General features: G+C 42.5%; 1 protein-coding gene across 2 annotated transcripts in view; it reads left to right on the forward strand.

The window, feature by feature from the left end:
• The window catches only part of POC1B (POC1 centriolar protein B), a 188,270-nt gene extending 169,576 nt beyond the window's left edge, over positions 1 to 18,694 (forward strand). The window contains exons 11-12 of one of the 2 annotated variants that reach the window (XM_069764379.1): positions 7,831 to 8,028; positions 14,454 to 18,694. In XM_069764379.1, the coding sequence (XP_069620480.1) occupies positions 7,831 to 8,028; positions 14,454 to 14,546 (291 nt within the window). In that variant the 3' untranslated portion in view covers positions 14,547 to 18,694. The remainder of the gene's footprint in view (positions 1 to 7,830; positions 8,029 to 14,453) is intronic. The other variant, XM_069764380.1, reaches the window with a different exon arrangement.
• Positions 18,695 to 18,747: the final 53 nt, after the last annotated feature.

The raw sequence follows: 18,747 nt of genomic DNA on the forward strand, positions 1-18,747 counted from the left end.
TTTGCAGAAAAGCACCCCCAAAGTTTGCTTCCCCCACCATGCTTCACAGTTGAAAATCAAACAATACCCCTAAATACCCCTAAAGAACTGGGAGGATACTTAATAAATATAAGTCAACTACAATCATTTATCATAAAATATAAATACATATCCAGACCAATTGATAGTAGGCACCTTGTTCTACGCTAGATATATAGGAACATATACAGTTGGAACGGTGTTCTTGGGGTTGCACTCATCTTTCATCTTCCTACAAACACGGCGAGTGGACTTGATACCAAAAAGTTCTATATTGTTCTCATCTGACCACATAGCCTACTCCCATACATCCTCTGGATCCTCTGGATCATCCAGATGGTCATTGGCGAACTTAAAACGGGCCTGGACATGTGCTGGAGAGAGCAGGGGGACCTTGCATGCTCTGCAGGATTTTAATCCATGACGGCGTAGTGTGTTACCAATGGTAATGTTTGAGCCTGTGGTCCCAGCTCGCTTCAGGTAATTGACCAAGTCCTAGTTCAGGAATCATTCCTGACCTTTCTCAGAATCATCCTTACCCCACAAGGCGAGATGTTACATGGACCCCCAGACCAAAAAATATTGACAGTCATCTTGTGTGTTAGGGGTCGAGTTCCTGCCTCTGCACAGGGGGAATCTCGGGCCATCTCCGCTGCGGTCTCCCATTCTTCTCTGGCCGCAGTAGAACCTGCTCAGCGGAGACGTCGATCCCAGCGTCTCGCTCAGTCTGACTCTGTGCTAAGAGTTACTGCTGCATTTCCTGCTTCTGCCATTGAAGTCAGTGCTGGGCAGCGGCGAGCAGACGCTTCTGGGACTAAGTCCTGCTTTTCACGTTCTGAACATGCCCAGAGTAAGATCTCTCAGTGGAGATCGAGGGTCACATGATCAGATACTGCAGCTAGGTCATTGGTCCTTCTTGGAAGGTCCTTGTAGGTGCTAGGACTAAGTCCTGCTTTGCACTCTGACCATGCCCAGGGCAAGATCTCTCAGTGGAGATCTGGGGTCACATGCTCGGGTACTGCAGCAACTCCATTGGTCCTTCTCTGAAGGTCCTAAACGTGCTGCAACTATTTAAGGCTCGCATGGCCATGCGCTAGTATTGACTTTTGTAAACGTGCGTGTGTGTTGAGTGAAAGTCGTTCTTTAAAATCCCCTCCCTATTGTATGACTGCTCGCGGAAGGTGGATGATTGCTATCTATCGCCCAACTTTGCCATTAGCACGTTACACACATTACAGCGTCTAATTGCTGTGACCGCCAGTGTGGCGCCATGCGCTTTCTCTGCGCTTTCCTGACCCAAGCCAGGGTGGTTAGTGGCATCCGCCAGTGCGGCACCGCACGCACTCTCGTGCTTCTTAAATAATATTATTTCTGTCTCTCTGACACCCCAGTTGCGGTGTTGAGCGCATGAGGTCTTTATGAACTCAAATCCTGAGTCTTGGGATTGAGTTCTGAGACTCCTTGCTTGCGCTCTTGGTGCAGTACCGCGGCCCTGTGACGCAACAGGGTTCGCTTCCTTCACACAGGGTGAAGTTAACCCATGTGTGTATTCACATTGTACCGCCATATCGTCCGTCTCTACTAGCAGCTGGGTTTTCACCTGCACGGTGGACCTCGGACTGCGAACGCACCTAATACCATTACATCTTAAACTTTGTGTGTTCCGCCAGTCCTAACATTGTGTTTCTTTCATTTTCTAATAATTGCGCCAACAGTTGACACCTTACCAAGCTGCTTGCCTATTGTCCTGTAGTCCAACCCATCCTTGTGCAAGTCTACAATTTTGTCCCTGGTTTCCTTAGACAGCTCTTTGGTCTTGGCCATCGTGGGGAGGTTGGAGTGTGATTGAGTGTGTGGACAGGTGTCTTTTATACAGGTAATGAGTTCAAACAGGTGGAATTAATACATGTAATTAGTACAGAGTAGGAGGCCTTCTTAAAATTAAACTAACAGGTCTCTGAGAACCAGAATTCTTGCTGGTTGGTAGGTGGTCAAATTCTTATTTCATCCAATAAAACTCTTAATTATGTGAAATTCATACAATGTGATGTTGTGGATTTTTTTTTAGATTTTGACTCACAGTTGAAGTGTACCTACAATAAAAATTGCAGACCTCTCCATTCTTCGTTTGTGGCAAAACTTGCAAAATCGGCATTCAAACAAATACGTATTTTCCCCACTGTGTACCTGATGACGACTCTCATTCAAAATTGAAACGTGTTACGCAATTTTCCAGAATAACCCAAAAATGTAATCTTTTGCCACAAGTCCTGAAGAATCTGTTCTCGGGTTTGATTTGGTGGGGCCTGTGAAAACAAAATGGCCCTTTTTCTTGGTGTTACGCTTCCTAGAAACTCCATTTTTTTTCCTGATTAAATTCCTTTCCAGTTCCAATGATTAAGTAAAAATGACTGATAAAAGTTTAGCAAATTAAAATATAAGCTGAAAAACAATACCACCCTTCCTGTATCTTCATAATTTCTGTATCAAAATGTCATTTGAAGAAAATCTTCCCTTTAGTATAGAAAATGGATGGTTATTATCTTAACCCAAATGCATTAAAAATCCTACTAATACTTTTACGGCATATAATTTAATTGTGCCCTCGGGGGTTTACATAGAAATGAAGGGTGAGGTGCACACGGACAATCATTTTATGGTTCGTCAACACGAATACATGGAAAACCGAGTAGTTCATTGTCGTGTCGAAACACGTTGCAGAAGACAGACGTTCATGACTATGTAGAGAATTGCAGCACAAGGACTTTTTTATGAGAAAAGGAAGCTCGAGCGACCCTTTGTTATCTCTGTGGTAGAGCTAAAAAATAGTAAGAGGATGTGGTCCGGGGGTGACACTGTTGCACATCCAGGATGTGGTGTACTGTGCTATGTAGCAAATGCAAAGTGTCTTTCCCAGGTTCTACAGTAAATAAATGAGTTGTTGCTCTAGCATCCGACCGCCACTCACGAAAATAAGTTGTATCTCGGTCATTTATTTAAGACTCCTGAAACAATTAGCAGCTGAGGAGTTAAGCCTGTACAATGCAGTATCTAATAATAATAATAATCTTTATGTATATAGCGCCATCATATTCCGCAGCGCTTTACAGTTTAACATTTTCAAACACAACAGTCATAAGTAACAACGTTAACAATACAATAATTAAAGCAAAATAAGATGACCCTGCTCGTGAGAGCTTACAATCTACAATGAGGTGGGGGAGATACAAAGTACAGGTGTGTATTTACAATGATGTATTTACAATGATGGTCCAGCCATCTTCAGGGGGTGGGGAATAGATGGAAATAGTGAATGGGCTACACTCACACAAACATAAAATGACTGATTAGTGAACGTGGTAGGCCGCTCTGAACAAATGTGTTTTGAGCGAGCGCCTAAAACTATGCAAATTGTGGATGGTCCTAATATCTTGGGGTAGAGCATTCCAGAGGAATGGCACAGCACGGAAGTCTTGGAGTCGGGAGTGGAAGGTACGGATTAGTGCAGAGGTTAGTCGAAATTCATTTGCAGAGCGCAGCGGTCGGTTAGGCCTATAGACAGAAATGAGGGAGGGGATTAAGGGGGTGCTGCACTGTGGAGAGCTTTGTGGGTGAGAACAAGTACTTTGAATTGTATCCTGTAATGAATGGGCAGCCAGTGTAACGACTGGCGAAGAGTGGACGTGTCCAAGTAATGATTAGCCAGATGGACGACCCTGGCTGCTGCATTAAGGATGGACTGGAGAGGGGAAAGTCGAGTGAGGGGGAGGCCAATTAATAGAGCGTTACAGTGGTCCAGGCGGGAGAGGATCAGGGCGACAGGGTTTTTGTTGTTTCCATGGTGAGAAAAAGGGCGGATTCTAGAGATGTTCTTTAGGTGTAAGCGGCACGAGTGGGCAAGAGATTGTATATGGGAGGTGAAGGAGAGATCGGAGTCAAACATAACACCCAGACAGCGTGCCTGCTGCCGGGGTGTTATTATGGTGTCACCCACGGAGAGGGAAATGTCAGATTTAGGGAGGTTAGTAGATGGCGGGAGCAGAAGTAGTTCAGTTTTGAAGAGGTTGAATTTCAGATAGAGAGCGGACATGATGTTGGAGACTGTGGACAGACAGTCAGTGGTGTTCTGTAGTACAGCAGGGGTAAGGTCAGGGGATGACGTGTATAGTTGTGTCATCAGCATAAAGATGGTACTGAAAGCCAAATCTGCTGATGGTCTGTCCATTTGGGGCCGTGTAGAGAGAGAAGAGAAGGGGGCCAAGGACTGAGCCCTGAGGTACCCCGACAGTGAGAGGAAGAGGAGATGAAGAGGAGCCAGAGAACAGAACACTGAAGGAGCTGTCAGAAAGATAGGAGAACCAGGAGAGAGCAGTGTCCTTAATGCCTAGTGACTGGAGCCTAGAGAGTAGGAAAGGGTGGTCAACAGTGTCGAAAGCTGCAGAAAGGTCGAGAAGAATGAGCAGAGAGTGGTCACCGTTACGTTTTGCTTTCAGAAGGTCATTGGTCACTTTGATGAGTGCAGTTTCTGTCCAATGTAGGGGGCGGAAACCGGACTGTGAAGGATCTAGGAGGGAGTGAGTGAAGAGGTAACGTGTAAGGCGGGAGTATATCAGGCGCTCCAAGAGTTTAGAGATGAAGGGGAGATTGGAGACCTTTCTGTAGTTGTTTGTGCAAGATAGGTCAAGGGTGGGTTTCTTTAGTAATGGAGTAATGATGGTGTTTGAAGGAGGAGGGGGAAATGCCAGAGGAGAGATTAAAGATTGTAGTTAGGTGAGTTGTGATGACTGGAGAGAGACTGGAGGAGGTGTGAGGGAATGGGGTCAGTAGTGCATGTAGTCGGGCGAGAAGAGGAGAGGAGCTTGGAGACTTCTTCTGTGATGGGATCGAATGTGGAGAGTGAGCCAGGGGAAATGCAGGGAGGGATGGGAGTCACTGAACTTGGTGATTGGGAGTGGATGTTATCTATTTTCTCTATAAAGTGGGAGGCCAGGTCATCAGCACAAATGTCTGTGATAGGGGCTTGTGCTTTTGGCCTGAGGAGGAAGTGAAAGGTGTCAAAAAGTTTATTGGGGTTATTGGATAGTGAGGAGATCAGGGTGGTGAAGTAGGTCTGTTTGGCGAGGTGAAGGGCAGAGTTATAGGTCCTTAACATAAATTTTAAGTGTATGAAGTCTTCTGGTGTGCGTGTTTTCCTCCATAAGCGTTCAGCACACCTAGAGCATTGCTGGAGAAATCGGGTTTGCGATATGAGCCAGGGCTGTTTCACTCTGTGTTTGGAGGTTCTGAGGGTGAGGGAGCTACTTGGTCAAGGGTGCTTCTAAGAGTGTCATTGAAGTGATGTACAGCCAGATCAGGACAGGAAAAAGAAGAGATTGGGGACAATGATGAGTGTAGGGAGTCTGAAAGTGGATGAGGGTTAATGGCTTGTAGATTTCTGACTGAATGGTAGGTAGGAGGGTGCTGGGGTGAGCGAGGATTTGTTAGTGTGAAGGAGAGAATGTTGTGGTCAGAAAGGGGAAGCGGTGAGTTATCTAGGTAGGAGAATTAGCAGAGTCGGGCGAAAACCAGGTCCAGAGTGTTACCGTCTTTGTGTATTTTCAGAGGTTGAGAGCTGTGAGAGGCCTAGAGAAGTGGTTAGTGATAGAAGCTGAGATGCAGATGTGGAAGTGGGGCTGTTAATGGGGATGTTGAAGTCTCCCAGGATAAGGGTTGGTAGTTCTGAGGACATGAAGTGCGGCAGCCAGGCAGAGAAATGGTCCAGGAAGTAGGTGGGTGAGCCTGGGGGCCGGTATATCACTGCTACTCTGAGGGAGAGGGGACGAAAGAACCTGATGGTGTGGTCTTCAAAAGAAGGGAATGAGAGTATTTGTCTTCCTTTACGTTTTGTGACGTTTTCTGTATCAATGACGCCATTGGTGGATTTATCCTCCTACAACCTAGGGTAAAATAGAGAGTTCTCCTCACTGTGGACCATGACCCAGGGGAAGGTCCATCTAGGATTAAACTATTGGATATAGGATTCATTTTTTTTTTTTATTGATAGATGGAAAATGGTGAGGAATTGAAACTATTGGGATCTTGTGCAAAGGAGCAGAACTTTTCATTGTGCTCTGATTAACCCCTTGTTTATGAAACGGTCAGTACGTGTTCCGCTTACCCTGTAAGACTTGACAACTTCTTCCCAGCGACCTGATATCCAAGTTGCTTGAACATGATTTTAGGATCTATATGTTAAATACCACTGGAAATGGCTCACCTGTCCAGTATTCAGACGGCGCATTGATTTCAATGGGCACAGTGTATTGCTGCATTTCTCACACAGTTTTGGTAAAAATGGGAACTGACTTTTAGGCAGTGTTCACACGTTGCGTGTTTGCAGCATTTTTTTTTTCTGCAGGCAAAACCTGCTCTCATATTAGTAAAGAAGCTACTAACAAAAAGCTGGTTTTGCTGCTTTTTTAGTGTGTATTATATGTGCAATTTGTCCTGAGTACATGTGTAATAAAGTTAGTTTTATTAGCAAAAAAGTAGCCAAAACGCATGGTTGCATTATTTTCTTTTTCTACAGTTTTGCACTCTCGTTGCTTTGTATGGGTGAATAAAAAGTTGCAGTTTTCCAATTCGGTTAAGAGAAAAAGAAAAACAAGCCTGTGCATGAGATTTCCAAAATCTGAGATTTTAGCTGGTACTGTAAAAAGCCGGTTTAATTTGCATTAAAAAATAAAAAAATGCAGCTTGTGAACATGGCCTAACACATATCAATACATTCCCCTCGTATGCCTCTGAGACATAACTCTTCCAACTGATACGTGAAGTGAACCCTGGTTTACATCATTATGTTAAAGGAGTTTTCCACTACATCTTTATAGAATAGAAAATGGCTATTTAATAAACTCTAGTAGTGTGAGTAGAATAGTTTGAGATGCTTGCTCTGCTCATTGATAGTATTACTATCCACATATAGTTTTTAGTATGTGTGCATAGCTATGCCTTCTCTTTTAGTCGCAGCACGGTAGCTCAGTGGTTAGCACTGTAGCTTTGCATAACTGGGGTCCTGGGGTCAAATCCCACCAAGGACAACATCTGCAAGGAGTTTGTATGTTCTCCCCGTATTTGCGTGGGTTTCCTCCGGGTTCTCCGGTTTCCTCCCACATTCCAAAGACATACTGATAGGGAAGGTAGATTGTGAGCCCCATCGGGGACAGCGATGATAATGTCTGTAAAGTGCTGTGGAAATATGACATATAAGAAATGCATAATAATGAATTCTTAATACTCTTTATAGCCCTGCTTTCTGTTAAATTATTCTTTCTTGATGCTGTTGTCATCTAAAAGCTAATTTTACCCTAAATTAAAGGGGTTGTCAAGGACTTTTATATTGCTGGCCTTTCCCATTCAAATCTATAGGGGGCTGATATTCAGTGCCCAGCCGTGGCCACGATCCATTGTTGGACTTGTGTTGTGCAGCTCCGAAACTCGACACGTCAAAATTAAAGTCCCAGATGACTCCTTTAACCATTTTTTCTGGAATAGATAACTCCTTTAAGGTTATCTGGTCATGTAGTCTAGATAAACTATCCTTAGGATAGATCATGAATGTCAGATTAATGGGGGTTTACACTTGGCACCCCAACTGATCAGCCATTATTAACTCCAGTGGTGGTCAGATGTTAGCATGATACAGTATAGTTCCAGTCAATATGTAGCAGCCGCTACCGCATCCTGCACATCAGCTCCTAGTTGAGGGGCAGCTAAACTGACACACCACTCCCTTATATGCTTGCATTATTGGGTTTTTGTGACACTACACAGATACATCAGCTGCACAGCGTTGGTGAGAATCTGGGAAGGAGTGACGGCGTGCCTTCTAACGCATCACCAGCACTGACTTCTGCCATGAAGAAAAGAGGACACAAAGATGAACCTGTGGCAGATGTGCAACCGGTGTCCCAGTCTTCACTCGGCAGCACCTTGGAGCAGATTCTGGACCAGCTAACTATATTGACTCAGGTATCCTCCATGCGCTTGAGAAACTGTATACTCTCTGTTCTTACTAATTTGTGTTTTGCTTAACAAGGTTTATCATTCATAAAAATACTGTAAGGGTATGTGCGCACGTTGCGGATTTGGCCCTGCGGATTCGCAGCAGCTTTCCATGTGTTGTACAGTACCATGTAAACCTATGGAAAACCAAATCCGCAGTGCACATGTTGCGGAAACGCCGCTGTTTATTTTCCACAGCATGTCAATTCTTTGTGCGGATTCCGCAGCGTTTTACACCTATTCTTTAATAGGAATCCACAGGTGTAAAAACGCAGGTGAAATCCACATAAAAACCGCTGTAAATCCGAAGGTAAAACGCAGGGATTTTTCTGAATCTGCCCAGAAAAATCCGCAACGTGGGCACATAGCCTATGGGTTTCGTACTCCCTCAGGTGCGACAGGAGGAAGACAAGAGACACGTTCTCTTAAAAGTCCATGTGGGTTTATTTGCGTCATAAACCCGGCAGCAACAGCAAAAGGTTCACGGCCTTTAGAGCAGGCAAAAACCACACAAATGTCCTTAGCCGTGTTCTCATCCCTCAGGCTGTGTAATGTCCAGCACGCAGACTCGGTCTGGAGCCCCACACACAGGAAGGTTTCTCCCTCTGCACACAGACCATGTGCCAAACAACAGCCTCCATTATGTAGCTGTAACCACACCCATATTCAATCATCCTGCCAGTAGTCCCCTACAATATATATAGTTGTCTATGAAAGCAAAGCACAGGAAGGAAAGACCGCCACCGCTGTCACACCTGTAGCCAATGTATTCAGGAATCAAGGGGAAGTAGAGCCTACCAAGCCTTTGGGATCTCGGGTGCCCACCAAAGGAAACAACAAGTCAGAAAATGTCCGTGATAAGAAAAAAGGTGGCACTCATTGTCCCATAACAGTTTCTTTCTTGTTTCACATTAAATCATCGATAGATCCCACATACACTCCTGCATCCATGTTTTAATGTGAAACAATAAAGGAACTTTTTATGGGACGGTGAGTGCCATCATGGATATAAATAATTGTCCCTTCCATCTGGAAATGTTTGTGCTTCGTTGCGGCCTGTGCGCAGGTCTTTCCTTGGTTTCTCTGGTCTAGAGCGCCATGATAAGACTGCCTACAGTCCCGCCCTGGAGCATGAGCATCTCATTAACTGAAATGTAACAACGCCAACATGACAATGCCTGCAGTTTACTTAGCAAAATGAGCAGGTTCACTATAAAACCAGACGCATCCATCAGACTTCCACATAGAAAATTGTGATTTATCACCGCACAGGACATTTTTCCACCCTCCACTGCCCAGTGGAGGAATGTTTTCCAACATTCCATCCAACACTTTACATTGTGCTTGGTGATGTAAGGTTTTCATGCTGCTAGTAAACCATGGGAACCCAGGCCATCAGGCTCATGGTGCATAGATTTTGTGCTGATGTCAATCTCAGAGGAGGTTTTGGACTCTGCAGTCATGGAGTCTCCAGAGCGTTGGCACTATGCACTTTAGTATTTGGTGACCCCGTTCTATAAGGCTATGTGCCCACGTTGCAGAAATACTGCAGAAATGTCCGCAGCAATTCCGGATCTCCCTGCCGTGGGTAAAACGCATGCGAAAATCGCGTTTGCAAGCGTTTTTAGCTTGCAGAATGCTTGCGTTTTCCAAGCGATTTGAAACATCGCTTGGAAAAGTGATTGACAGGTTGGTCACACTTAGCATAGTGCTTGACAAGTGTGACCAACGTTTTACTATTGAAGCTGCCTTTGCAGCATCAATAGTAAAAGATAGAATGTTAAAAATAAAAAATATTGTTATTCTCACCTTCTGACGGCCCCGATCTCCTCAGCGGCGCTCCCAGTACGTTCCGTTCCCAGGGATGCTTTGTGCGAAGGACCTTTGTGACGTCACGTAACCGCGACGTCATCTCAGGTGGCTCGTGCAATGCATCCCTGGGAACGGAAGCCGCCGCGTGCACCGCTGAGAGGCGGGAGGATTCCAGGGGCCATCAGAAGGTAAGTATATCCATATTTTTCATTTTAATTTTTTTTTTTTTTTTTTACAGAAATATGGTTCCCAGGCCTGGAGGGGAGTCTCCTCTCCTCCAGACCCGGGTACCACCGCACATGAAGCGCTCACTTTACGCATGGTGGGCATAGCCACGTGTGTAAAGTGAGTGTTTCAGTGCAATCCTATGGCGGCGGCGATTCCGCAGAAATAATGAACATGCTGCGGATTTTACCGCTATGCGAATCTGCAGTGGGAAAATCCGCAGCATGGGCACAGCAACTGCGGAATCCCATAGGATTACATGGGAATGTGTTTTTAAGCGTTTCCGCCGCAGCAGAAACGCATAAAAACGCAACGTGGGCACATAGCCTGACTTTTACATGGACTGCCATTTTGTGATTAAGTTTCTTTGGTTTCTAAATGCTTGCGCTTTTTAATAATACTATTCACAGTTGATCATAGAATTTTTTTTTTAAGAAGAGAGAAAGTTTTGAACTGGCGTAATGGTGGCATCTTATTAAGTTCAGCAAGCTCCTTAAATGAATCCATTCGTTCACATATTTTAGTAAAGGCAGATTGCATGGCTAGGGACTAAATTTTATACATGTGAGGGACTGATGAATAACATGAATTCAGTAATTAAGAGATGTGTCCTAATACTTTTGTCTATGTAGTGTATATTCTATAACCGGAGAAGCAAGGAGTCATCAGATACGTTTAAATAAAAAAGTATTAATTTTATTGAAAGTCCAACAATAAGAAGAAAGTCACCATCAAAAAGTAGTTACAAAAAATGACACATACACAGGAAAAGAGACCGCAAAGCCACAGGGGCACCCATTGAAACCGCCCGGTCATTAATAGTAGTACAAAAGTGCTTGTGCAATAATTCATGTTTTTCATCAGTCCCTCACATGTATAAAATTTAGTCCCTAGCCATGCAATCTGCCTTTACTAATATTTGTGAACGAATGGATTCATTTAACTGAACTTAATCATGTTGCTATAATAAGATGCCACCATTACGCCAGTTCAAAACTTTCTCTCTTCTTAAAAAAAAAAAATTCTATGATCAACTGTGAATAGTATTAAAAGCGCAAGCATTTAGAAACCAAAGAAACTCAGTCACAAAATGGCAGTCCATGTAAAAGTCAGGCTATGTGCCCACGTTGCGTTTTTATGCATTTCTTACCACAAATTATGTTATTGCACAAGCACTTTTGTACTACTATTAATGACCGGGCGGTTGCAATGGGTGCCCCTGTGGCTTTGCTGTCTCTTTTCCTGTGTATGTGTCATTTTTTGTGACTACTTTTAGATGGTGACTTTCTTATTGTTGAACTTTCAATAAAATTTATACTTTTCTATTTAAACGTATCTGATGACTCCTTGCTTCTCCGGTTATATATATGTGTACTTTGGAGTGGGTACTTATCTGATGGGTTATCTGTAGCCCTGGTGTTGACATTGAGAAGTCGCTGAGGCTTTTTTGTTTGCAGTGTATATTCTGCCCGTTGACAGGTGCTGTTGGAAGGTTAAAGTTGGAAGGGACCTCCAGGGTCGTCTGGTCCACCCCCAATCCCCCCCCCGCTCAATGTAAAATTCGCTAAATCATCTCAGATGTCTGATCAGCCTCTATTTGAAGACTTTCATTGAAGGAGGAGAACTCGCCACTAGGGTTGAGCGACTTTTAGTTTTTCAGGGTCGAGTCGGGTTTCGCGAAACCCGACTTTCTCAAAGGTCGGGTCGAGTGAAATCGGCCAATCCTATTGAAAAGTCGGGGTCGGGGGGCCGAAACTCGAAACCCAATGTAAGTCTATGGGGGTTTTTGTTTTTTTTACATTTCCTTCAGGGCGATATAGCAGAAAAGCCGGTAATTCAATTACCAGCTTTTCATTTCTCCTGCCAAAACCTGACATGATATGAGACATGGTTTACATACAGTAAACCATGTCATATCCCCCCTTTTTTTTTGCATATTCCACACTACTAATGTTAGTAGTGTGTATGTGCAAAATTTCAGCGCTCTAGCTCTTAAATTTAAGGGTTAAATCACGGAAAAAATTGGCGTGGGCTCCCGCGCAATTTTCTCCGCCAGAGTAGTAAATAGTAAAGCCAGTGACTGAGGGCAGATATTAATAGCCTGGAGAGGGTCCACGGTTTTTGGCCATCCCCTGGCTAAAAACATCTGCCCCCAGCCACCCCAGAAAAGGCACATCTGTAAGATGCGCCTATTCTGGCACTTTACCACTCTCTTCCCATTCCCATGTAGCGGTGGGATATGGGGTAATGAAGGGTTAATGCCACCTTGCTATTGTAAGGTGACATTAAGCCAGATTAACCCCTTCATGACCTTGGGATTTTTCGTTTTTCCGTGTTCGTTTTTCACTCCCCTCCTTCCCAGAGCCATAACTTTTTTATTTTTCCGGCAATTTGGCCATGTGACGCTTATTTTTTGCGGGACGAGTTGTACTTTTGAACGACATCATTGGTTTTAGCATGTCGTGTACTAGAAAACGAGAAAAAAATTCCAAGTGCGGTGAAATTGCAAAAAAAGTGCAATCCCACACTTGTTTTTTGTTTGGCTTTTTTGCTAGGTTCACTAAATGCTAAAACTGACCTGCCATTATGATTCTCCAGGTCAGTACGAGTTCATAGACACCTAACATGACTAGGTTATTTTTTATCTAAGTGGTGAAAAAAAATTCCAAACTTTGCTAAAAAAAAAAAAAATTGCGCCATTTTCCGATACTCGTAGCGTCTCCATTTTTCGTGATCTGGGGTCGGTTGAGGGCTTATTTTTTGCGTGCCGAGATGACGTTTTTAATGATAGCATTTTGGAGCAGATACGTTCTTTTGATCGCCCGTTATTGCATTTTAATGCAATGTCGCGGCGACCTAAAAAACGTAATTCTGGCGTTTCGAATTTTTTTCTCGCTACGCCGTTTAGCGATCAGGTTAATGCTTTTTTTTAATTGATAGATCGGGCGATTCTGAGCGCGGCGATACCAAATATGTGTAGATTTGATTTTTTTTTTATTGATTTATTTTGATTGGGGCGAAAGGGAGTGATTTAAACTTTTATATTTTTTTTATTATTTTCACATTTTTTTTAACTTTTTTTTTTTTACTTTTGCCATGCTTCAATAGCCTCCATGGGAGGCTAGAAGTAGGCACAACTCGATCTGCTGATCGCTGCTATGTAGCAGAAATGGCGGTGTGCTGTGAGCGCCGACCACAGGGTGCCTCACCGCGGAGCCCTGAATCAAAGCAGGGGATCTGACCTCGGACGTACTATCCCGCCCGAGGTCAGAAAGGGGTTAATAATGGAGAGGCGTCAATTATGACACCTATCCATTATTAATCCAATTGTATGAAAGAGTTAAAAATAAACACACACACAATATTATAAAGTATTTTAATGAAATAAACACACCGTTTGTTGTAATAATTTATTGTACGCTCAATCCACTCGCTGAAGACCTTCGCTCTGTAACAAATAAAAAATAATAAACCAACAATATGCATACCTTCCGTAGATCTGTAACGTCCCACATTGTAAATCCATCTGAAGGGGTTAAAATATTTTACAGCCAGGAGCTCTGCTAATGCAGCGCTGCTCGTGGCTGTAAACCCCAGCGAATGAAGGTAATGTAGGTCAATGACCTGTAGTTACCTTCATTCGCGGTGATGCGCCACCTGCTGGATGTCCCTGGAGCGTGGGAAAAGTTCCCAGGCTCGAGGTCATATGAGGACATGTGCCTTTTCTGGGGTGGCTGGGGGCAGATGTTTTTAGCCAGGGGGGGCCAAAAACCGTGGGCCCTCTCTAGGCTTTTAATATCTGCCCTCAGTCAGTGGCTTTACTACTCTGGCGGAGAAAATTGTGCGGGAGCCCACGCCAATTTTTTCCGCGATTTAACCCTTAAATTGCCTTTAACCCTTAAATTTAATAGATTTCAGCAATTTAAGGGTTAAATCGCTGAAAAAATCCCTTCAGATATTTGTAGACAGCTGTTAAGTCTCCTCTCAGTCTTCTTTTTTGCAAGTTAAACATTTTCCAGATCCTTTAACCGTTCCTCATAGGACATACTTTGCAGTCCGCTCACCATCCTGGTAGCTTTAATCTGAACTTGCTCCAGTGTCTTTTTTTAAAATGTGGTGCCCAGATCTGGACACAGTACAAGATAATCTGTGTCATTCATTTTACATGTTTTATTGCCATGGCTGATAGGTGTGAGATCAATAACAGAATATATATGAAAAGTTGTTTGTTTTTCGAAATGGGAAATGTCTAAGATTGTGAAAAAATGTTTTAGTTTAGGCTTTAGAAAGAATGTGCTATTGTAGAAGGTGAAGAGCTGCAAATACTACTTTCTGAGTCATATAGTTTTTTACAGACTGTTTCTATATTGGAGCGCCGACTGACATTGACAGAAGATAAACTCAAGGAATGCCTTGAAAATCAACAGAGGACCTCCGAGTCAGACTGATGAGGGAGAATGTGTGATCCCGCCACAGCAAGATATTCTGATATGAATGTTTTTAAATTAAATATTATTTATTATTGTTTCTTTATATAATTTATGATTCCTAATATTGTAAGTTGGATTTTATGTCTCTAAAGGACACTGCTATTCCTGTTATGTGATTCTGAAATTGTATGTCTACAATCACAACCATTACTTCACTCCATCTACACGCCTCCATATTGAAATTCCAACACTAATAAGGAAATGTCATGGAATTATAGAAATCACAGGGTGAATAGACATGTTAATGATATGCAAATGATGCAAAACAATTTTTAAAACCTTGATCTATTCAGTATATAGCATGAATGTCATGTACAGAAACACACAGATTATTTTAATGGTTGTCTAAGGAATGTTCTGCTGCCTTGAATACACTTAGACACACAAATCATCAAGATCCGCTGCTGGCCGCTACCATTGCAATTGGCAACCAGTGATGATACAGATGTGCTTGTTGGAAGACAAGTCCATAGACGCAGCAGACCATGGTATCATGTTTAGGCCACGCAGGCTGCTTACAGTAGCATGACCAACATGCGGCCCAGCATAGACATGTTGAAAGAAAGATCCTGGGACACTTTTTAGAAATTGCTGTGCCATTGGTTCTACAACCAAATCAATGTTATACTGAGCTGTTTGTGTATTTGGAATGAAGACTAGACAGGTCCAGCTAACGTACATTACAACACCCCACATCATAATCTCAGGTGTAGGACTAGTGAGATATTCCTTCGTGAATGTCTCTTCATGGCATTGCCTATGTCATATCCAGGTACACTAACAACTGAGCATTGGATCTCGATCACGCCATAGTAATTTGCGTCCTATTGCAATCTGACAAAACATCGGATTTCACTCGGACCTTTGTTATTCTATGGGGCCGTGCTCATGTCAAATTTTTTTCCTCAGACCGAACCAGTCCAGGAAAAAAAAAACACAGCATGTCCAAGTTTGATCCGATATTCGCATCACACTCTTGTATTTGCATGGCTGAGAGAGTGGAAATCATTGGACTGCACTCTGATGACCTCTGCTGCAGTCAGATTTCCTCACACTGGCACAATGGAGAAGATGAGGAAATTTTGTTCCCCATCTTATCCTCACAGTGTGATCTGATTCTCTCATCCGAAAATTGAGAGAATTCGATCCCACTATGCTGACGCTCTGATCAGAATTTGCATAATCCTCCTGAATCTCATTGAAGAGAGAATATACGGCTGTCTGACCCTAGCCTGGGATTGATTAAATTATGAAACCAATACTACGCCATTTCTCCAAAGTGCTTCAAGAGCCGTTTTTCAACACTACAAAGTCAGGCCGTGTGTTTCTTGTGCTACTGTGAGCAGCCTGCGTGGTCTAAACCTGTTACCATGACGTGCAGCATCTCCAGGCTAGTCTCCCATCAAGCACATCTGGAATTTCTTTGGTCGGCAATTACAAAGGGAGCTGCCAGAAGTGGATCTTGATGATTTACATATCCAAGTGCATTTAGTGTGGCAGAATGTTCCTCAGACAACCATTAATATCCTCGGAACCAAGGTGTGATAGTGCACGTATTTCTGTATGTGGTGCTCATAGTTGATACTGAATAAATTTAGATGTTTTAAATATTTTGCTTCAGTTTTATCATCATTTGCATATCATTAACATTTATATCCATCCCGTAATTTCCATAATTTGACAACTTTTACTTCTTGGGATTGAACTTTCAGTGTCGAGGAGCGTATAATGGAAAATGATGAAATCTGTACCTAGCCTGTATTTACAGATGATTTTTCTCTCCACGGATCTGCAGTCTTAATCTCACCTGTTCCCCACTTCTTCCTAACATACATTTGGTAGGTAACAAGATGTTGGGCCAAATAACTGGCAAGATGAATGCAGGATTAAAGTAGAGTATGTAATCTATTACCATGGAAACCCATAGGTCAGTTTTGTCATTGTAGACGTAAAACAGCAGGAGATTTTTAATCAAGACTGGTGGCAAAATTGCTTTTTTTTTAGTTCAGAAGCATTGAAGTAAAAAAAAAAATGTCAGACTATGCTGACCTTCCCCTTTTAAGTTATTATATGTAATTTTGAAAATAACCATTGTATGTTTTGGAGGCTTTTTTGTTTTTTTCATTATACAGGGTAATATGTTATTGGGTAAGATCATAATCTTAGTCATTTTAATTGTTAGAAAATCATGATATCTGATACAAATATTGCTTGAAAATATAAATCTGGATTTTCCTCTTCAGAATGCATCACAGAAGGTTGCAGATGACCTAAGTATCTACAAGGATGATCATTGGGGACATTCAGAGACTGCCACCCCACTTACTGTGATCATGACTTAGTAGGATACGGACTATGTGCTAATGTGGAATACTGCGGTCAGTATATGGCTGGAAATACTGTCCACACTTCAGCAAAAAAAGTTTACATTGCTTTGTTTGGACCTTGATTTAAAGGCGTTGTCCAGGCAAAAAGCTAAATTATCCGAGAGGCCTGGATCAGTAAAAAAAAATACACCAATTGTCATCAATCAGTAACCACCTTGATCCAGTCTGCTCCATGGTCTGCTCTAGTACACCAAGAGTAGACGTCACAGTTCCACCAGCAGCAGGACCACTGCGGTTTGTGATTGACGGCAGCAATCGAGTGACTTGAGCAGCACGTCGTTGGATGTTTTTCTGATGAGGCACTGATCATGTATCCTGATGCTGGTGGAACTGTGACGTCTCCTTTTCCTGTGTCCAAGCAGACCACGGAGCTGCCAGCACTGGATCCAGCTGATTACCGGTAGAGGAGCATTACTTAGTTCTTTATTTTTTACACTTTCAAACCCTTAGGAGACTTTTTTTGTTCTTTTTGCCTTGTAAGTCCAATGTTTATGCTGTGCACCCAGTTATGGAGCCTTGATGTGTGCAGGTTTCTGTCAATCTGTTGCTCTTTGTCCATGCTTTATTGACTATGCTTGTTCATTATTTCATGTTTTGTGGTGTGAATGCTGCTTTACTTATTTGTAATTATTACTTATTTAAATTTAGTAATTGTACTGATCTCGACTTAAAGCTAGTAAAACTGTAAGGGCTCATTCAGAGGCCTGTGCCACTCGGTCCGAGCATGGACTTCTAAAGGAACTGGCCAAGACTCTCCCGACCAGAGCGTGACTGCTTCATATATCTCTATGGATCAGAAGAGCCTCGATTATTCCATGCATTGCAATTGTTTATCAACTGTATTCTTCAGACTTGTGCATGAGCCCTAAGTATGTATCTGGGATATTCCAATACTTTAGGTGGAGATCATGAACATACTTGTCATTAGTGAAAGGAAACCTACTTGGGGGAAAGTCAGGAGACCCCAATCCAATTTGCACTGTCTACCAACGTTAGTGTATTGTGTTTGAGGGCTTTTGTTTTGGAATTTTCACACAAAGACCCATCTCAATGCAATCGGCACTGTAGGTGTTACATTGTGTTGTGTTTTTTCACCCCATAGATATTTTGCACTTTGTTTTTTCATTATTCTTTTTAAATATATAAATTTTAAAAAAAATCGGAGGCTCAACTGCTTAGCTCAGCTTCGGAGATGCAGAGGTACAATTTTTTTTTTCCGTATTGCACAGTTTGAAAAGTCATTTCTCAGTTTACGAAGACGTTTTCTCTGAATTAAGCTGAGTAAACGTCCAGGTTATAATAGGAACCAGAACTCAAGATCATGCATGTATTAACAATTTTTTACAAAGTACTGTAACTCCATTTTTATATGCAAACTGTAAATTGATGCTCTTAGGTTCATATACCCACTAATGCTATATATTAGGAATCCTAGTAAATGGTATCTGAATTTAGTAATCCAATAATATCTTTTTGTCCTCTAGAGAATAGAACTGAAAGCCTCAATAGTAGATGCATGTCCTCCTGACATTCTTCTTTCAGCTGTTCATCATTGCGAATTTGGGAGTAAAACCACTCTGATAATCTACAAGAGACAATCCTCTATCTGCACCAAGTCTGTGACGTATATTAATTTAAAGACTTGTTCCAATATCCGTCATTAATGAATTCTATATACCGTATGTGCCTTTTATAATAAAGATATGCAGTATTTTATTACTTTTTGCCTTCGGTGTATTTATTGATTCATTTTTATTTTTTGGGGATCATTT

The sequence above is a fragment of the Ranitomeya imitator genome, chromosome 4 (genome assembly GCF_032444005.1).
Source record: "Ranitomeya imitator isolate aRanImi1 chromosome 4, aRanImi1.pri, whole genome shotgun sequence".
In the NCBI taxonomy this organism is placed as follows: Eukaryota; Metazoa; Chordata; class Amphibia; order Anura; family Dendrobatidae; genus Ranitomeya; species Ranitomeya imitator.